Here is a 22,782-nt window from a genome sequence, read left to right as displayed (position 1 = left end):
AAAACAACAAAAAAAAACTACTCTGGCGACATTGAAAACTACTACTTTCAATGAATGAATTCATATGGTTTTTCAAAAATTTAAGTTATGTGCACATATAGGTATACATTAAACACTTGCATATTTGGGAGGAAGAACAGAAACAAATACTTCTATTTTCCTAAAAACTATGAGTACAGACTTATCCTAGTGAATCATGTTATTTTATAAGGTAAGACTGTTACTCTAAATAACATATCAAATAAAAATATACATACATTTTACACGGTAATTGGATGGGAAGAGAGAAAAGGTCAATTTAATAAAGTAATTTCTTATCCCTAGGACCTCATATTCAGATGATTGGAATCCATTCACTCAATTAAATATGCCATCTACTCTATTAAAAACAAATACACACAAAACATATTGCCTAGAATTCCATGTCAGTTGGAATATTCTATTCAGGAGGCATCTTTGATGGGAAGAATCTGGGAAGTCTCAGGTCAGAATTCTGGTATATTTTACAGAAATAAATGAGAAAAACTCTTCTTCTTATTTGAAATACTACATTTCAATCACTTCAGAATATGAGGAGGTAAACACTTAAAAAGTGCCGGTTATTAACTTATAGTCTACATAAGAAACATGCCTTCTAAATTTTAAAAGATTTAGGATGAAAGTGTTTTGTTTTTATACACAGCCTTCATAATGAGGTAAAAACATCTAATTAACAAACGGTGCAGTAAAACTGTTTGCCCATTTATTTTGAGAAGGATGAAAACTGAACCTTATGCACTAAAACAAAACAGAAAAAAGAATCTGACTGAAAAGCACCCATGTGTGTAACTGCCCACTCAAAAATGTAGTCACTCTATTTTCTTAACAACTGACCTACTAAGTTTTCCATGTAAGGCTCTTGTTTTTAAGATTACTACAACAAAAAACTTATGTGGTAATGCAGAGTAATAAGTAATACAACGGTTGTATACTACAGGAATTTTTCATTAATAAAAATAGCAAATATAAAAAATAAAACTAGCAAATGTATAATTAAATAGCTCAACATATTTTTCTTACTTTTTACCTATATCACATACAAATTTTATTTCATATTCTTTTACTTTTCTTATTTATCTATTTATTTTTAAAGTTTTAAAAGATGGGGTCTCATTCTATCACTGAGAATACAGAGGAGCAATCATAGCTCACTGTAGCCTCAAACTCCTGGGCTCATGGGATTCTCGTACCTCAGCCTTCCGAGTTACTGGGACTACAGGTGTGTGCCACCATGCCTGACTAATTTTTAAAATTTTCTTAGAAATGGGGGTTTCACTATGTCGCCCAGACTGTTCTTAAACTGCTGGACTCAATCCTCTCACCTCAGCCCCCCGAACTGCTGGGATTACAGGTGTGAGCCACTGTGGCCAGCACATTCTTTTTTTTGAAGTCTCTACAACCACACTCAGAAACAAGCACCAGGCATACTCATTTTTAACAGACTGTGAAATCATACACAAATTACGGATATAGTCCTTTTATTTCAAATTAGAGATATTTTACCCAAACAATGCTTTCTAAAAAGCTCACGTTAAAAGGTGAACATGTTTTATATTTGTTCGAAGGTGGAAATTAATAATCTTGGCATAAGCTCATAAAATATATGTATAAATATACCTAGCTGACATACATAAGCCCAATTCAAACTTTCTTTTCATGAACAGATCTAATAGTCTTAGATGGGGAAAAACAGATGTCTTTATAATCTTATTTACCTGTGAGGTCATTTGTGATATTATTTGTGACGTTATGTGCAGATTAATGTGTTTATGAAGTCATTCTCTTTTAATTATGCATTAGCAGATACATGGGGAATTCACTACAACTGATCTGTTCTACATACAATAGATGTACATTGTATAAATGTGATGTTATGTAAATTAAAGTTTGTCTACTGCCAAAAATCTCACTTGAGTTTTACAACTTTGTGAGGAAGTCTGGTATTATTTTCCTCTAAGAGATGAGGAAACAAGAGAGGTAAAGTTACTTGCTTAAGGTTACAGACTCTCTCTTCCTCACTTTTTAATTATAAAATAATAGACAACAGGAATCTAGACTGAAAGTAGTAGACAAGAAGAATTAAAGCAGTAAAATAAAGAGCACCTAAACAATTGTGTGGCTTTTTTCTTTCTTTCATTTTAAGTCTACCAAACTAAAAATTAGCAAACTTCTAAGTGAGAACAGGCAGCTAACATTTGTAACTTTATTTATTTTTTAACATTTGTAACTTTTAGTAATTAGTACACCTAGTACAATTTAATTTTCAGTCTTATCAGGACAACTTGTCAGATTATAGACATTTTTTGAGCACTGATTTTTAATCGTTAACATTTAACCCCTTTTAGGAATCTTCTAAAAGCTATAAACTCTCTTCCTAGTAAAATAGCCACACGGAAATGAAAAACTTTTTCATATGATTTCAATTGGTAAAAAATGCCCTGAAGATCCTTCTGGAGTAGGTGTTCCATGAATCTCAAGTTAAAAATTTTTACTAGAGAAATCAAAGAGCCCTAAAGGACTATAATGAGTAATCAAATGAGGTAACTGCTAATCTAATGTCCACATGTGATTTAAGAAGGGGCTTAAGAAAAAATGGTTTAGTTCCAGAAAATAAGCCACATCAACTAACTCATCACTAGTTTGAAGTGTGAGAATTACTATCCATTCTATTTATTCATTTTAGTATACCATTATTAATATTAGTATATCATTATTAATAGAGCAGTGAGAAGTGTGCTAATTCATGCAAACACTAAAAACTACAGTTATATATTAGGAAATGTGAGTGCCTCCGCACTGATTCTTTCATTTTACATGTAGGTTATGTTTGTCCAATAAAAACTTCACAGCAATGTTCCAAAGAAAAAAAAAGAAAGCATTAGTCTACTGTTTTTTAAATCTATAATCTTTCAAAATAGTAACTGATTAGAACAGAAGCTCTTTACTAAAGTAATGTGACAGATATTATTAAGATGCAATATAAACTAAAATGTAATAACATTCTATTAACCTGTGGCAGCAAAAGTCTATCTGAACACTTGCTGACAATGTAAAGTTGCCAAAGTTAATGTAAAAAAGAATGCAAGCTGAGCATGGTGGCACACATTTGTAATCCCAGCTACTCGGGTAGCTGAGGAATGAGGATTGCTTGAGCACAGGAGCTCAACAGCAGCCTGGGCAACATGGACTCATCTCAAAGAATAAAAATCTTAAAAAATATATAGTAATTACAGAAACAGTACAGTAAGAGTGAAATAAGAGCATGAAAACAAGAGGTTCGAAATATATTTTAGTGAGATTTTTTACAAATACATTTTTTTCCTTATCACTGCTATTTGTAAAATATTCATATGTCAGAACCATAGTCCTTAAGGGCTAATGCAATTTGCTCAATAAGGATTCCTAAAAATAGTCACACAAAATTCAGTATCTCTTAGAAAATTTCCTTTAGGAAACTTTTTGTCCTATCTTCTCAATATCAAGAAAGTTTCTATTCTGAGGTGAGTTATGCTCAACTGGCAGAGGGGTTCTTTCCTTAGGGTTAAGTAACATCCTAGAATTGGAGGTAATTATTCCATTTGTAAATCAGTCTAAGAGCTGAATTAAGAGGTTAATAATGAAAACCAGAGTTCTCAGACAGTTAGTATTTTGGTGAATTTTGTATGCATGGGGTAAAATTAGGTTTAACTTATTAACGTATATACATTGTAGTCTTATTGTAAGCATAAATGGTCTTACAAATGGCCACTGAGCAACAGCAATCTAGTATACAACGCCTTCAAATTAGAGAAGATGAAAATGAGACTCAGACATGTTAACTGACTTACCTAAAATCAAAGAAGCTAATTAATGGCTATAAACCTACAGTTTTCATCCCTCTAATGAGTGTAGATCCTGTTAACTCAAACATATCTCCCAGATTCTTGGATCAAAGTAAAAATCCTGTAAGCAGTCCCTCTCTACTGCAGTCTACCTTATGCACTGTCTGCACTATTTTTGTTTTGTTTTGTTTCCTTTCTTTTTTACTACTGGCAAGCTGTGATATTTTTGTTTTTTAAAAAATTAAACTAAAAAAAATCACACATCAAAAATTGATGTCAATTACTCTGTTTAAAGTTCTTCAGAGTTGCACAGGTAAGGTTCAAAGTGCTTAACATAGTCTTGAATGATCCCTAAAAATCTCTCTCTCTATTTCCAGCTTTATCTCTCACCAGTCCAGTCACATCCTAGCAGCCTGCAAACAACACTACATTTTTTCAAATTCTCAAGCCTTTGCACATGCTGTTTCTTCTGACTAGAAACATCTGAAATACATTTGAATAATGCGAGCAAAATACAATGCAACGTAGGAGGATGGGGTAGAGGTTACAATTTTAATTTCCCAATTTTTACCCACTAGTTTATTAGTAGTAGTAGTAGTTACCATTTATTGAAAGCTTAATATGTGCAAATATTCCATATGAATAATCTCATTTATCTCCTAACAACTCTTTGAGGTATTTTAAATAGTGGTATTACCTTATTTCAGAAATGAGAAAGTAGACTCAGGATAAGGAATATGCCCAAGGTCTCACAGTTAGTGACAGAACCAGGGTTTATACCCAGATCTGACCCCAAAGCCTGAGCTACATGCAAGTATCAATATATACACACGAATTCTCTCTCTTTATGTCACCCCCTTCTCTCCCTTCCCTACAACCAATGCTAGCATAGTAAGATAAACTGGAAGTTTAATTTTGGGGAAAGTAACAATAGATATCTAGAGCTGAAAAAATTAAATCCTTTAATCTAGTGTTTTTTTTTTTCCAACTTGTAAGATTTTATATCACAAATATAACAAGATAAAGGGGGGAAAACAACAGGCCCCCAAATATTACAAACTTAGAAATGAGAAAAATTAGAAGCTGCCTAAATGTTTAACAAATAGTAACTCATAATATATTTAAATTCTACTAAAATTATGAAGGTTAGGAAATGCTATAGTTACATGTATAAAGTTAGATACAAAAAAATATACCTACATTGTAAAACTATTTTTAAAAAAAATGTTAAGTTGACTGGAAGGACAAACATCAACATTAACTATGGTTCTGTTCAGGAGATAGAATTACAGGCCAATTTTCTCTATTATTTATTTTCTAAAAGTTCTCTATTAGTGGGGGAAAATGTAATACTCTGAAGCACAGATGATGCAGGGATTAAAAAAAAAATACATTGGGTTTCCTGAATAAAATGTAACTACAGTAAGAGGGTCTAAATGCTAAAGATGTTTCTGCTTGGTCAGACATTAGTTTGTTTATTTATTTATTTGAGAAGAAAGTTTGTGGTTATTTTGATTTGACTCTCCTGATATATAACTTGTATAATTTAGTTAAGCATAATAAGACAAAACTGAGCCAGCCAGGTGTGGTAACTCACACTTGTAATCCCAGCACTTTGCGAGGTGGAGATGGGGGTTTGAGAGTCCGGGGGTTTGAGAACAGCTTGGGCAGCATAGCAAAACTCATCTTTACAAAAAATAAAAAAAATCAGCCGAGTGCAGTGGTGCATGCCTGTGATTCCAGCTACTTGAGAGGCTGTAATGGAAGAATCACTTGAACCTGGGTGGTCAAGGCTGCAATGAGCCATGGCTGCACTGCACTACAGCCTAGGTGACAGACCAAGACCCTGTCTCAAAAAAAAAAAAAAAAAAAACAACAACCCACAAAGAAAACCCCCCAAAATTGCATAATTCAAATGCAATTCATGCAAAGAACCAAAATCTCATGCTCATTTTTAAAAAATATTGACAGCTGTCAGTAAGAAACATGGCACCTAAAGGGCAGGTAGGAATCTCTTCCTAAGGATTTATTCACACCTATTCAGAGCCAGCAGTTTCATTCTTAGTAACTTTGGTTGATGCAAATCTCTGTATCTAAAATACACAGGATATATAAAAGCTTCTAAGTTACCTATGCTTTTGATAGATTTCATTTGATAGGATAAATATACCTTTAAACAATTTACTAATATTATCCCCCACCCCAAAACCTTCCCCAATCCCACCACCATTAGTTACATTAGATGTGTGAGTTTGGAGTTAATATGGCATTTAAACAAAGACTAACAAAAAACCAAAAGCCAGAACCCACAACCATCCCAAAGTTATTACTCTTGAAAAACGATCCTTTTCTCTTTTTTTTGAGACAGGGTTTCACACTCTGTCACCCAGGCTGGAGTGCAGTGCCACGATCTCGGCTCACTGCAATCTCTGCCTCCTGGGTTCAAGCAATTCTCATGTCTCAGCCATCTCAGTAGCTGGGATTATAAGCATGCGCCAATATGCCAGGCTACTTTTTGTATTTTTAGTAGAGACAGGGTGTTGCATGTTGGTTAGGCTGGTCTTGAAATCCTAGCCTCAAGTGATCCACCCACCTCGACCTCCCAAAGTGCTGGGATTACAGGTGTGAGTCACTACACCTGGCCAACCCTTTTCTCTATATTCCTAAAATAATGATTTGGAAGGACAAAATGAAAAGGAAACACAAGTATGTAAAAGCATGAATTTAATGCATAAAGGACAATCACATACTGGATAAAATAAATGGTTTTCTCTCTTCTAAGATGATTAGGAACCTGTTTTAACACAGTAGATACTCTGATGGAGAATGTAAAGTCTACATGATAATTGGGCTTTCCCTACCAGTAAGAACAGTGAGATCTCCATAAGGGATCTTAGAATTTGTTTTGCTATCAATGACATTTCATGCTTTCTATTAGTAAAGGGAAAATCAGTTGTCAGATCTCAAAAATCCAGTAAAACGTAAAAGATGTAGAATTAGAAGGTCTCAATCCTTTACAAAACAAAAAACTTTGAGGAAATAAGAATATTGGTAATAAACAGGGACTCTTATTGAACTCTGAAGTTGCAAGGCTAATTTGTTAATTGGGAAAGGTATAACTATTTTATTCTGCTCAGAATATAAAACTATTTTTAAATGCAAATACCCATATAAGTCTCTATATCAATTAGTCATTCTTTTTTTTTTTTTTTTTTTTTTTTTTTAGACATAGTCTTGCTCTGTTGCCCAGGCTGGAATGTGGTGGTGCAATCTCTGCTCACTGCAACCTATACCTCCCGGGTTCAAGTGATTCTCCTGCCTCAGCCTCTTAAGCAGCTGGGATTACAGGTGTGCACCACCATGCCTGCCTAATTATTGTATTTTTAGTGTAGACGGGGTTTCACCATGTTGGGCAGGCTGGTCTCAAACTCCTGGCCTCAAGTGATCCTCCCACCTCAGTTTCCCAAAGTGCTGGAATTACAGGCTTGAGCCACTGTGCCCGGCCTCATTTATTCCTTCTTATTAGTTGCTATTTTGGTTCAGTTTGCACCACTATAGTCCTCTACTAGTACAAACATTAAGGATGATCATGGGAATACAGATTTGGCTGGTTAGCAAAAATATGATAAAGGCATATCAGTATTAGTTGTGAAACTTAAATTATTCTTGGCTGCTACAAAAAAGAATTACATACATTCAGTTACATATTCCGAATCTGACAAAAATATTTAGATAGTTCGTAATGAAATAAGACATTGAACTTCTTATTTATCAGGTTCCATGAGGACTTTTTTTGAAAGTTGTAACAAGTCTTCTTAGCAATTAAAAGAAAAAATGATAAACTCTTGTATCTCCTAAAACAAACATTTGGAATGTTGTGAGAAATAAAAAACACTTAAAGCAAAATCAACTATTAGTATTTTTTTCTCCCAATCTCTGGAAATCATTTCACAAAGATATGTTTGGTGAGTCATGGCATTACTGCTTCAGATATTTAGGATTTAAAACAATAAATTATCAAAAAGGAACTGAATCTTGAAGTCGGATTTACTTTCTACACAATCTATTCCCTAAAGCTTTCTACCTTTATCAGAGAGCAAAAGATCCTGAAGATAAATAAAAGTATGACCAACTGCTTATTTAATTCTCTACAATGTGTAAAGACTTTATCATTTAAACCAAAAGATTTAGATTCATTTTCTGCCCTCATATTCATCTTTCAGTTGGCGATCACAATTCAAATAAAGAATCTATATTTTCACCCACTAATCTGCATATCTAGTTAAAAAAAGACTAATGCAAACAGGCACAAAATTAAATGGCTTCTTTACAGCAATTATAACAGATTGACTTTTCTTCAATCTACATAATCAAATTATTCCAGTGTTCAGCAGTAATAACCTTTTTATTTTCCTGGGAATAGCTGATGTCAACCCTGATAGCTTTATTTGGGAAACTGGTGAATAAAACAGAATTTAAGAAATAATAGAATAAGAGATAAAAAAGGTACAAACCATATAAAGATCACATCAATATAGGAGAGTGTCATGAGAACAACAGTGGTTATATGTGAGACTGTACAAGTAAAATACAAAAAAAAGTTTTTTTTCCCCAATCTGTATATTTTTAAATTAGTAAAAAAACCTTTTTTCTTAAGCAACTGCCATCCATTTTCTAAGCAAAACATACATATTTTTGCTTAGTTAATTCTGCTTTCAGTATTTATTAAATCCATTTTATTCAATTTAGAAAATAATAATGTTTTTCCATTACATACACTTCAGCATATTAAACCAATTCAAATAGTATCCATCAAAAGCTTTTAAGTGAAGGAAATAACATCCAATATTCACTTTCCTTCTTTCTACTACTACTATGAAAATTTGGTAGGGATTACCAAAAGATAAACATTAGAAACCAAACTCAAATCCCTTCCCATCTCAAAATATTTTGGATACTTTTTAGCATGGTGAGATTATAATAAAAGTTACTGTTAGGATAATGGCATAATTCATAATACACTCCCAAATTAATATTATTTCTTTTCTTCCCTTAAAAAAGGCAGGACTAAAACCAAAAACAGCAAGTAGCTTAAAAATTGGCATCAATTCTATGCTTCAAGATTGGCATACACAGAACACTCTTTTTAAAAAAGGATTTAATGAGGAAGAAAAGTTAAGAATCATTCTAATGTAGGTCAAACTCTATTACAGAAATATAAAAATGATAATAATGAAAAATTTAAAATGTCAACTAGCAGACCTCATAAATCATATTTTGTTGATTTTATTATAATATTCACCATGAAGTATCTAATGCAACAGATGTTTTCCCAGAGGCTGTCCACACAATAGTGGACATTAAGGCTAAAGAAAACGTATACTTCCTATAATTTACTTAGAGAAAAACAATTACTAGGGTTGCCTCAGTTTTCTACCACCTTCTTATTTCCTTCCTTTTCTACTTCCCCACTCCACTCTATTCTGGATACTGAGGGAAGAGTGAGGCACTGAGGAGGAGATGGGAGTCTTTCTGGAAGACAGGGTCCATGCTCAGAATCTTCTTTCATTCTACTCCCAAGACAGACAAAAGTTCATTCAGATTGGCCCTCTTCCAGTCAGGGAAATTTTCTAAAGTGTTATAAACAATCCAGTCAGAGGAAAGAAGAAAATAAAGGAAAGATAAAAGGAAGAAGAGAAACAGAGTTGAAGGAAGAAAGAAAGAAAGAGAAGACGCTTCTATGTTGTCTTCTCAGCATTCATTGAGGAATTTAAGATAAGAAACACCTTTATAAGTGTGGAAAGTTAGTATATTTTTAGGAGTAGCATTTTTTAATTAACACAAATAAAAAAGACCGTATCTTACTTTTTTGGATTTGTTTCTTCCTGAGGTAGGTGAGGGATCAGCAAAATCTAACAGACATTTGGTATTCATAATTATAACTGTTTCTGCTAGCAGATGCTTAAGAACCATTTAGGTTTCTTGGTTAGGATGTATAACAAACTTCTTCCCAGTGGTAACATGATTCATTGGTTCCCAAACATGATTGTTCATATAATTTCCCAAGGAGACCTGGGGAACTTTTCAAAATACAGATCTATACCCTCCTTCTTCCTCCCCCAAAATATGTATTAATGGGTCTAAAAATAGAATTGTTTTGTTAATTGTTTTTGAAAGAGCCCCAGGGTTTTCTGATTATCAGTCAGTTTTGAGAACCACTGGTATAAATAAATTTTATTATAGACATCTTTTATACTTTAATGAAAGCAGACTGGAATACAGTATTGCATGGCTTCTCAAATGTGCTTTACTTTTCTAGTTTACTGAAATCTGATGTTTTACAAACCCCAAGAAAATGTTACTAAGAAGGAAGGGATTCCTGTCTTAGATAAAACTTACATAAACTTGGAAAGTAGATATGCCTTTAAAAAAAAAAAAAAGACTGAGTTGTGAAATGTCATAACGTGATGGAGAAGGGAAGGGAGAACATAATATAAATGTAATAAAAATATTAAGCCAATAATAAACGCCTACTTTCTTGTAGCTGCACACATTTAAAAATTTTTGTTGCTTTTGAAAATAGACAAAACGGGCTGGAGATTATATCCCAAGGGGCAAAATGGTAATTTTGAAGTAATTATATGTACATATGAATGGTTCATGTCAGCAAAACTGCTTTTCTTAAATGGTAATTGATTATTACCATTTAGTTTCAAGTGAGCCTATTAGATATTAGAAGTATCTCCCAATTCCACTTCAGCATTTCTTTGATTCCAATTAATTACCATTTAATTATGCAACAGAAAAGATAAAGGCCAAGCTTGAAGTGTTGTATCATTCATTACAAAAATTATATATTAATTATGCATGATGTACAAACATGCTGTGTAATGCTAGGGGTAATTAAAAATATAATACTAATAGCAAACATGTATCGCTCTTGCTGTGTATCAGGAACTGTTCCAAACGCTTATGTGCATCACCACATTTTAACATTATAACAACCCTAGAAGATAAGCGGCTATTATTATGGGCACTTTAGAGATGAGGACACTGAAGCACCGTGTGGTTAAGGAAATTTAGCGAGGTCATACAGCTGATAAGTGGGGAATCTGAGAGATTTCAACCTAGGTAGCCTGGCTCTGCTCTTACTTAAAATACTATGATGTCTTTTTTTGAGGAGTCTGGAGGTTACATGAACACAAATACAATACAAGACAGTATATTAATTCATTCAGCAAGTATTTTTAAAGGCCAAGAATCAGAAGAAACTTAGGTAAGCAAAACATCTGCTTAAGAACACAGTTTAGTTCAATGTTTCAGAATAGTATTTCATCATATAACAAAAATAAAATTTAATGATATAATTGAAAACAAAGGTGCATAGTTATAACTGCACAGAAAGTATTATAGCATAGTTGATGGGTTCCCAAGCCAAGTTTTGCTGCACTTGGTTTCAGAGAGGGGAAATGTGGAAATCTGTTATCCTGATCCCTGCCTCCCCTAACCCTAAAACTACAGAAACTTTTAATATGATTTCTGATGTCTCAAGCTACAACAGAAAATGTCCACCCTAATGACCACTGCTTTTTTTTTTGCCTGAGGATAGAGTGTACTTTTTGGGGTCACTTCTGAAGAGCTAAAGGAGTAATAAGTGTCCTTTACAAGTACTGCCTTTTACTATTAGCTATCCACTTAGGATTGGTGAGTAGCTAAGTATGTATGTTACGGTTCAGAGCTGACAAAACAATAATAGGGTATCTGCAGCCTCAATAGAAGTTACTATGGACTCAGGGTCTACCCCCAACAAAAATATTGTGTCCCTTTACACAGGCATCATCACATAGGAACAAATATATTCATTTGTATACTTAAAACACTTCATATTTCATTCCAATAGTTTCAGATAAGAGTCATGTCACAGATCCACAGATACAGAATATATATAAGTTCCTTTACCTAACTCCAGTCTCTAGATAAATCAATGTTAATAAAAAAGATAAGACTTTCATCTGGAATCTTTTTCTTTCTGCCCTAAGCATATCCTCTAAGGTTTTCTTTAGTGTAGGTTTGCTGATTGAAAATTTTTCAGGTTTATTTTAAAATGTCTTTATTTTACCACCGTCTAGAGATTTTCACTGGATGTAGAATTCATGGTTTGCAAATGTTTTCCTTCCCACACTATCTGGTTTCACTGTCTGTTGGCTTCCACTATTTCATTGAGAAGTTGGCTGTCAGTCTAACTGACAATATTTTCTCTCTGCCTTCTTTCAAGAATCTCTCTGGGGAGGCCAGGGAAGAAGAAAAAAGAATCTCTCTGGGGGAAAAGATAGTCTCTTCAATAAATGGTGTTGGGAAAACTGGATATCCATATGCAGAAGAATGAAGTTGAGTATCTCACACCATATACAACACTCAACTCAAAATGATTCGAGGCTTAAACATAAGACTGAAAACTGTAAAACTACTAGAAAACATAAGGTAAAAGCTCCATAATGGTCTGAAAATTTTTTTGGCTACAACTGCAAAAGCAAAAACAGACAAGCATGAATGCATCAAACTATCAATATAAAGCTTCCTCACAACAAAGGAAACAACAGAGTGAAAAGACAACATGTGGATTGGGAGAAAATATTTGCAAACTATTTATCAGTTAGGGGGTTATAAGGAACTCCAACACCTAAACAGCAAGAAAACAAATAACCCACTTAAAAAACAAGCAAAGAACCTGAATAAACATTTCTCAAAAAAAAGACATACAAATAACAAACAGGTATATGAGAAAATGCTCAATATCATTAATCATCAGGGAAGTTTAAATTAAAACCACAATGAGGTATTGCCTCACAACTGCTAGAATTTCTATCATCAAAAAGACAAATGACATCTGTGAAGTGGGGTGTGTTAAAAAAAGATGAAAGATAACAAGCGTTGGCAAGAATGTGGAGAAAAGAGAACTCTTGTAACGTTGGTGGGAATGTAAATCAGTACAGCTTTTATGGAAAATAATGTGGAAGTCCTCAAATACTAAATACAGAATGGCAATATGACCTAGCAATTACACTTCTGAGCATTGAATCCCACTTCAATTTCAAAAGAGTTAAAATTAGGATACTGAAAAAAACATGCACACTCTTTTATTCATTGCATTATTCACAATAGCAAAGATATGAAATCAACCTAAGTGCCCATCAACAAATAAATGGATAAGAAAACATGGTATACAGCTGACCCTTGGAAAACACAGGTTTGAACTGTGAGGAACCACTTATATGCAAATTTTCTTCCTCTTCTGCCACTCCAGAGAAAGACCAACCCCACTTCTTTCTCCTCCTTCTCAGCCTACTCCATGTGAAGATGAGGATGAAGACCTTTATGATTCACTTCATTTAATAAACAGTAAATATATTTTCTTTTATGATTTTCTTAATAATATTTTCTTTTCTCTAGCTTATGTGGGTTAATTGTTTATGTTATTGGTAAGATTTTCAGTCAACAGTAGGCTATCAGTAGTTAAGCTTTTGAGTTAGGGAATCAAATTATACCTGAATTTTCAACTGAGTGGAGGGTCAGTGCCTCTTGCCCCCATGTTGTCAAGGTTAAACTGTATATAATGGAATACTATTCAGCTTTACATGAACTTGGAGGACATTATGCTAAGTAAAATAAATCACACACAGAAAGAAATACTGCATGATCTCATTTATATGTGTAATCTTAAAAAATTGAACTCAGAGAAATAGAGAATAGAATGGTAGTTACCAGAGGTGGGGGATGGGAGTGGGAGGATGCCAAGACGTTGGTCCAAGGCTACAAAGTTTCAGCTAATTAGACAAAAAGAGTAAGTTTTTGAGATGTATAGCATAGCAGAGTGACTGTAGTTAATAATAATGTAGTGGATATTTCAATATTGTTAAGAGAATAAGATTTTAAATGTTCCCACTACAAAAAAAGCATGTGAGATGACTGATATGCTCATTAGTTTAATTTAATCATTCCATAATGTATATGTATATGAAAACACCACATCGTACCCCATAAATACTTACAATTATTATTTGTTGAAAAGAAAAGAAACTGATGGCTTAAAGGAATGAAAAAGACCCCTCTGATATGGTTTGGGTGTGTCCGCATCCAAATCTCAACTTGAATTCCCATATGTTGTGGAAGGGACCCAGTGGGAGGTAAATGACTCACAGGGGCAGGTCTTTCCCGAACTGTTCTCGTGACAGTGAATAAGTCTCATGATATCTGATGGTTTTAAAAAGGGGAGATTCCCTGTACAAGTTTTCTTCTCTTTTCTGCTGTCATGTGAGACATGCCTTTCACCTTCTGCCATGATTGTGAAGCCTCCCTAGCCATGTGGAACTGCGAGTCCAATAAACCTCTTTCTTTTGTAAATTACCCAGTCTTGAGTATATCTTTATCAGCAGTGTGAAAATGGACTAATACAGAAAATTGGTACCAGAAGTGGGGTGCTGCTGAAAAGATACCCCAAAATGTGGAAGTGACTTTGGAACTGGTTAACAGGCAGAGGTTGGAACAGTTTAGAGGGCTCAGAAGACAGGAAAATGTGGGAAAATTTGGAACTCCCTAGAGACTTGTTCAATGGCTTTGACCAAAATGCTGATAATGATGGACATGAAATCTAGGCTGAGGTGGTCTCAGATGGAGATGAGGAACTTGCTGGGAAATGGAGCAAAGAAGACTCTTGTTATGTTTTAGCAAAGAGACTGGCGGCATTTTGCCCCTGCCCTAGAGATCTGTGGAACTCTGTCCTTGAAAGAGATGAGTTAGGGTATCTGGTAGAATAAATTTCTAAGCAGCAAAGCATACAAGAGGTGACCTGGATGCTGTTAAAGGCGTTCAGTTTAATAAGGGAAACAGAGCATCAAAGTTCAAAAAATTTGCAACCTGACAATGCAATAGAAAAGAAAATCCCATTTTCTGGGAAGAAACTCAAGCTGGCTGCAGAAATTTGCATAAGTAACACGGAGCCGAACGTTAATCCCCAAGACCACGGGGAAAATGTCTCCAGGATATGTCAAGAGGTCTTCAGGGCAACCCCTCCCATCACAGGCCTGGAGACCCTGGAGGAAAAAGTTGTTTCCTGGGCCAGGTCCAGGGTTGGCATGCTGCGTGCAGCCTAGGGACTTGGTGTCCTGTGTCCCTGCCGCTCCAGCCATGACTAAAAGTGGCCAACAGAGAACTCGAGCCATGGCTTCAGAGGGTGTAAGCCCAAAGCCTTGGCAGCTTCCATGTGGTGTTGAGCCTGCGTGTGCACAGAAATAAAGAACTGAGGTTTGGAAACCTTTGCCTAGATTTCAGAGGATGTATGGAAACGCCTGGCTATCCAGGCAGAAGTTTGCTGCAAGGGTGGGGCCCTCATGGAGAACCTCTGCCACGGCAGTACAGAAGGAAAATGTGGGGTGGGAGCCCTCACACAGAGTCCCTACTGGGGCACCAACTATGGAGCTGTGAGAAGAGGGCCACCATCCACCAGACCCCAAAATGGTAGATCCACTGACAGCTTGCACCATTCACCTGGAAAAGCCACAGACAATGCCAGCTCGTGAAAGCAGCCAGGAGGGAAGCTGTACCCTGCAACGCCACAGTGGTGGAGGTCTCCAAGACTACGGAAACCCACCTCTTGCATCAGGGTGACCTGGGTGTGAGACATGGAGTCAAAGGAGATCATTTTGGAACTTTAAGATTTGACCGCCCTGTTGGATTTTGGACTTGCATGGGGCCTGTAGTTTTGTTTTGGCCAATTTCTCCCATTTTGAATAGCCCTATTTACCCAATGCCTATATTCTCTTCAAATCTAGGAATTAACTAATTTGCTGATGATTTTACAGGCTCATAGGCAGAAGGGACTTGGCTTATCTCAGATGAAACGTTGGACTTTGGACTTCTGAGTTAATGCTTAAATGAGTTAAGACTTTGGGAGACTGCTGGGAAGGCATGATCAGTTTTGAAATCTGAGGACATGAAATTCGGGAGGGGCCAGAAGCAGAATGATATTTTCATTCTAAAAATAGTTTCCAGTTCTCAGTTAAAATTTTCAATCTTGTCTTTCATCTTGTAAGCATAGCTACTTTCAAGCTGTCTGATAATTCCAATATTTAGAGCTGCTGTGACTGTTTCTACAGTCTGTTGCTTAGGCTGGTTTAATTCATGCTGTCTTCTCTTTTACTATGTCTGTTTATTTTTTATTGTGCCCTAGTTATTGTAGTTACAAAACTAAAAAAAATAAAGCACTTAGATGATCTTATCTTTTTTCAGAGGATTTAAGTTTGCATCCTGTGGATATCAGCAATCAAGGGTCACCTCAATTCAATATCAGAGATTGATATGAAGTTCAGATGCAAACGCTATGAAGACTTATCTTCTGGTTTCCCCTATGATATACTCCTGTGGGGACTTAAAACAAAGTAATCACCCATACAATGTCAGGCACTGAGCTCCAATCCCTGCAACCCTGTGAAGCTAGTACAAGCGCTTTCACCCACCCCACCAGAACTGACAAATGCTCACAGGGGAAAAGTAGATTTGAAAGCCAGGGTCACAATCCAAATCTGGTAATTCTTTCCTGTCTTGTTTGCTTTCCAATGCCTTCAAATAGGTTCTTGTTTTTAAAATACATACATTTGGTCCTTTTTTTCTAATTTTACTTGGAGGAAGGGTTGGTCCAAATTACCCAGTCTGTCAATTAGCAAAACTGGAAATGGAGCCACAGAACTTTAAATAAGACAGCAATAGAATATATCAAATTAAAGTGAAACTAGACCTGAAACTTGGATTTTTAAATTACATATCAAGTCAGAATTTTTTTTGTCAAAAATCCAACTAATCACCTAAAAAGCTATTTTAAAAATAGGATACTAATAACTCATGTTTATATAAATCAAGATAGTAACAAGAATTATTATTTTTTGAGACAGAGTCTCACTCTGTCGCCCAGGCTGGACTGCAGTGGCGAGATCTTGGCTCACTGCAAGCTCTGCCTCACGGGTTGATGCCATTCTCCTGACTCAGCCTCCCGAGTAGCTGGGACTACAGTCACCCGCCACCACGCCTGGCTAATTTTTTGTATTTTTAGTAGAGACAGGGTTTCACTGTGTTAGCCAGGATGGTCTTGATCTCCTGACCTCGTGATTTGCCCGCCTCGGCCTCCCAAAGTGCTGGGATTACAGGTGTGAGCCACTGAACCTGGCCTAAGAATTATTTTTTCATATAACTTATGAAAAACCTTATACTTTAAAACATAAGTGAAAAGTTTGAGGCAACTTCTTTTTATAAAACCCAGTATCATAACTGTCTCATCAATATACTAAATATGCTTAAATATTCATATATAAATGTATTTTGTAGACAGCAATTCTACTTTGAAATAGTACTTAATTAGAGGACCATATAGGCCACTATCCTTTACCTGTACCAATTCTTTTTCTCCCTATTAAAATACCAGCTCAGCTTAATGTTTATCAAGCATATACTGCACATAATCAATAAAGAAGATGAGACAGAATACGTATTTTGGAGGAATTTCCAGTCTTATAGAAGAGATATGAACAGACAATATGATAATGGTTATAACTGAGATATGCACTAAATGCTATGGGTCACAGAGGGACATTATGACACCATGACATTGCTCTATTACTATGCATTTCAATCACTACCTAAATTGCCTATTGTCTTTGGTGACACATCACAAAGCTTTTTAAAAAGTACATACCACATACCAATTTATATTTTAAAATTTAATCAAACCCTGTGTATACATAACGCATAATATGAGATCCCAAGGTGAAAAAACTGATATGAAAACTTACCCCATCTGGTAGTGCCCTCCAGCACACAGCACTAACAAATTCATTTGTATCATCTTCTTTTCGGTCTTTGTCCAGAACACTTTTGACTGTATCAAACTTAAAAGTTAGCAAAGTCTTAGAAAGTCCTTTATAGTACAGGTAGAGAGAGTTATTCTCACTTCCTGAAAACAAATAATAATAATAGTATTTTAGAATAGAAAAACTTGGAATTAGGACATCACAGTCTAATAGTAATTATCACCCAAAGTTATAGTTCAAAGATTTTTTATGGGCAAATTTGAAAGGCTAGATCACAGGAATAATTAGAAATCATGTAAGAAAAGGATTCTTGGACAAAAGCTATAGTTTACTAATCTAAAGAAACAATCAGTGTTAAATGATATGACAAAACTGATAATTCTAAGGCTAAAATTACCCTATAAAATCATTTATAGAGGTTGGTGCAAAAGTAATTGTGGGTTTTGTCATTACTTTTAATTACTTTTGTACCAACCTAATAAGTCTATAATAGAACCAGAAATATATTATAAGAATCTTAAATTACATTTAGGAAGCTTTCCATTTAGAGAGGTAAAAGAAAGTGGCAACACTTACATAGGCAGATTTTCATAGCCTACATAATTTATTTCCATTTCTCAGTATAGGAATTATTCTATTAATGGTCTATGAACTGTATTTTTATTTTTGAGCCATCTATTAAAGATAGAATAATTGTTCCAGATATTTGCTTTGGCAGTCTCATACATATGTGGAGAAAGTCAACTTTGCTGAACAAAGGCCAAGTCATTTAAAAGTATGATCAAAGCTCATCTATTCAGGCATTAGATGTATCAGAGCATTTGAATAATATCAAATTTGATTTTTCTATTTCTTATTTAAATTTGTATAAATTATCAACAATAAAAGCCATAGAATAACAGATCAATGCTATGCAAACAGATTACTTCATGAAGAGAACAGCAGATAAGGGAAAATGAATATCAAGCTTAAGAAGACACATAATGTCTCCAAAATTGGAAATATTACTAACCTTTTCTGTCTTCTACACAATATCTAAAGAATTATGTTATAATGGAGAACAACTACAAAACAGTTAAAAATCAGGTGTTCAGGTATTTGAGGTGTTCAGGGTTTGTACACAATAAAAAAGGGAAGGACTAATGCTCTTCTAGTACAACACAAGGAAAATCAGTAGTGCTGGGGCATCATGTCTATTATACTATCTTCTGAGTGCACAGACCATTTCCTGACTTAGTATTTATTCCATTTCCACTGAGTTCAATTTCAATAACAAATACCTGTTAAAAAGTTCCTGGAAACGATGGTTTCACTTACCACAAGCTATATAATCTCCATTGGAAGCCAGGCCTACAAAGTTTTTTTCATTGATATGACCCTTGAAGGAACGTAGGCAGTATGGTTTCCCTACATTCCACAGTTTTAGCTGACTGTCTGTTGAGCTGAGGAAAAGTACAAAGAGTAAGAACTTACTTAAAATTTCTTGGCACGAAACTCATCACTACTAATTAGAGGCAATGCAGTTTGCTGGTTAAGAATGCAGGCTCTGGAGCCAGACTGAGTTAGAATGTTCATCTGTTGGCCAGGCGTTGTGGCTCACGCTTGTATTCCAAGCAATTTGGTAGGCCGAGGCAGGTGGACCACCTGAGGTCTGGAGTTCTAGACCAGCCTGGCCAACATAGCAAAACCCCGTCTCTACTAAAAATACAAAAATTAGCTGGGCATGGTAGCACGTGCCTGTAGTCCCAGCTACTTGGGAGGCTGAGGCAGGAGAATCACTTGAACCTGGGAGGCAGATGCTGCAGTGAGCGGAGATCACACCACTGCACTCCAGCCTGGGTGACAGAGCAAGACTCTGTGCCAAAAAAAAAAAAGTTTTCTTTTCAACATATTTAAAGTCACCATGAAATCACAGATAAATGAACATGTCAGTGTAAAAGCCAACCAAGTAATATTTAAAACCAAAAATAATTCTACTACTATACTGCAAGTAGATAAAATATACAGTAACACATTAGTTGACTTTAATAAATAAAATACTTCTCATTCTATTGCATCAACTATGTTGTTTATCTCTTCTTTAGAAGCAATAGCTAAAATCTAATCTGAAGTTCAAATGCAATTAAACATAGGAGGATGAGATAAGGGGGGAGGGTATATAAAAAACTAGTATCTTCAGGATTTTACCCACAATTCACATATAAAAGTGCACAATACAGACCAGAATCCACACTACTTTAATTGGACAAGATTAAAAAAAAAATCTACTATTTAAGAAAAAGTACATATACTCCAATATTATAGTCTACATACACCCTCAGTGACATTACAAGCTGGTAGGTAAGTACAGAGCTCTGTATTAAGCTCAACCTCTGAGGAGAGTAATACTCACGCAGAGACAATTTCCTCACCACTCACAAACTTTGCATAAGAGACTGCTTTACGGTGTCCTTTGAATACCATGATTGGCTGTTTAGTGTTACGAAGATCATAGTAGTGGACACAGTGATCTAAAACAAAACAAAATTAGATAAATGTAGTAAATGCAGAAATGGAAAGCAAAGTTAATTTTAACTGGCTTTTGGTTTTTTCATTAGAAGTTTCACATACGATGTCTTATCTCTAACAGCCAGAAAACAAAGGAAAAGGAATCCTTTTCAAATATAAGATTGGCTCTAGAAAGAGAGTATTAAGGGGTCAAAATAACTGGAAACTTAAAAATCAATCTTTATGTTTTAATGATGTCATTAAAAAATGTTAATATAAACATTATGGGACATCTGGATAAACATAATGCTATATAATCTTATTTCCCATATTTGTTTTAAAAAACCATTATTTAGATATATTTTGTATATAATAAAATACACACGCTAAAAATATTGTATGCAATTCAATGATCTTTACTAAATTTAACCAGCAGTTAAACCATTACCATAAATCAGTTTTAGAGTATTTCTGCACTCCGATAAGATCACTCATTTGGCATCCACCATCACAGGCAGTCTCTATTCCTGTCTGTCTCTATCACTAATTTCTAGTCTAACCTTTATTATTTCCTTCCTTCTGCTTGTCTTCAGTTAGCTTTGTTATTCTTTTTAAAGACAGACACTTAAGGATACACAATTCTCTATAAACACTGCTTTGGCTGATACCACAAATTGTGATATGATGTGTTTCCATTTTCATTCAGTTTAAAATCCTTTTACATTTCCTTTGTTATTTCTTCTTTGACTAATGGGTTATTTAGTAATGTGTCATGTAATTTCCAAATACTTGCAGATGTCTCAAAGTAACTATTGTTGATTTTTAATTTAATTCCATTTTGGTCAGAAAACTGTTTTGTATGTCTTCAATCATTTTAAATTTATTGACAGAAAACTGTTTTGTATGTCTTCAAACATTTTAAATTTATTGACTTTTTTTCAGTCTTAAATATGGTGTCCCCTGGAGACTGTTACTAACGCTTGAGAAGAATGTGCATTCTTCTACTGTTGGCTGAAGTGGTCTTTGGATGTCTGTTATGTCAGATTGACAATGTTATTCAAGTCTTCTAAAACTCTGCCAATTTTCTGTCCAGTTTTTCTATGAAATATCAAAAGTGGAGTATTTTTCAACAACTTCAGTCAAAATATGTTTTTCCCTTAAATACCACAGATTTTCTTTTCATATATCTACAAAAAGTTTGTTTTGACAGCTCCCTCTCCCTCTCCCCACAGTCTCCCTCTCCCTCTCTTTCCACAGTCTCCCTCTGATGCCGAGCCGAAGCTGGACTGTACTGCCGCCATCTCTGCTCACTGCAACCTCCCTGCCTGATTCTCCTGCCTCAACCTTCCCAGTGCCTGCGATTGCAGGCGCGCGCTGCCACGCCTGACTGGTTTTCGTATTTTTTTGGTGGAGACGGGGTTTTGCTGTGTTGGCTGGGCTGGTCTCCAGCTCTTAACCGGAGTGATCTGCCAGCCTCAGCCTCCCAAGGTGCCGGGATTGCAGATGGAGTCTCGTTCACTCAGTGCTCAATGTTGCCCAGGCTGGAGTGCAGTGGCGTGATCTTGGCTCGCTGCAACCTCCACCTCCCAGCTGCCTGCCTTGGCCTCCCAAAGTGCCGAGATTGCAGCCTCTTCCCGGCCGCCATCCCGTCTAGGAAGTGAGGAGCGTCTCTGCCCGGCCGCCCATCGTCTGAGATGTGGGGAGCGCCTCTGCCGCGCCGCCCCATCTGGGATGTGAGAAGCGCCTCTGCCCGGCCGCGACCCCGTCTGGGAGGTGAGGAGCATCTCTGCCCGGCCGCCCCACCTGAGAAGTGAGGAGCCCCTCTGCCCAGCAGCCGCCCTGTATGAGAAGTGAGGAGCCCCTCCGCCCGGCAGCTGCCCTGTCTGAGAAGTGAGGAGCATCTCCGCCCGGCAGCCGCCCTGTCCGGGAGGTGGGGGGGCAGCCCCCGCCCGGCCAGCCGCCCCATCCGGGAGGGAGGTGGGGGGCCAGCCCCCGACCGGCCAGCCGCCCCGTCCGGGAGGGAGGTGGGGGGCCAGCCCCCGCCCGGCCAGCCGCCCCGTCAGGGAGGGAGGTGGGGGGCGCCTCCACCCGGCCGCCGCCCCGTCCGGGAGGTGGGGGGCGCCTCTGCCCGGCCGCTCCTTCTGGGAAGTGAGGAGCCCCTCTGCCCGGCCGCCACCCCGTCTGGGAGGTGTACCCAACAGCTCATTGAGAACGGGCCATGATGACAAGGGGGGAAATGTGGGGAAAAGATAGGGAAATCAGATTTTTGCTGTGTCTGTGTAGAAAGAAGTAGACATAGGAGATTCCATTTTGTTCTGTACTAAGAAAAATTCTTCTGCCTTGGGATGCTGTTGATCTATGGCCTTACCCCCAACCCAGTGCTCTCTGAAACATATGCTGTGTCCACTCAGGGTTAAATGGATTAAGGGCGGTGCAAGATGTGCTTTGTTAAACAGATGCTTGAAGGCAGCATGCTCGTTAAGAGTCATCACCACTCCCTAGTCTCAAGTACCCAGGGACACAAACACTGCGGAAGGCCCCAGGGTCCTCTGCCTAGGAAAACCAGAGACCTTTGTTCA

At 36.5% G+C, this 22,782-nt stretch overlaps 1 protein-coding gene across 7 annotated transcripts in view; it reads right to left on the bottom strand.

The window, feature by feature from the left end:
• COP1 (COP1 E3 ubiquitin ligase) overlaps positions 1-22,782 on the bottom strand; it is a 264,678-nt gene that overhangs the window by 34,148 nt on the left and 207,748 nt on the right. For all 7 annotated transcript variants that reach the window (XM_019026975.4, XM_019026981.4, XM_019026996.4 and 4 more), the window contains 3 exons: positions 20,109-20,226; positions 19,034-19,158; positions 17,699-17,859 (listed from right to left, as the gene is read on the bottom strand). In XM_019026975.4, the coding sequence (XP_018882520.3) occupies positions 17,699-17,859; positions 19,034-19,158; positions 20,109-20,226 (404 nt within the window). The remainder of the gene's footprint in view (positions 1-17,698; positions 17,860-19,033; positions 19,159-20,108; positions 20,227-22,782) is intronic.

Source organism: Gorilla gorilla, chromosome 1, assembly GCF_029281585.2.
Source record: "Gorilla gorilla gorilla isolate KB3781 chromosome 1, NHGRI_mGorGor1-v2.1_pri, whole genome shotgun sequence".
Classification (NCBI taxonomy): Eukaryota; Metazoa; Chordata; class Mammalia; order Primates; family Hominidae; genus Gorilla; species Gorilla gorilla.
This window is presented reverse-complemented; position numbering and strand designations above follow the sequence as displayed.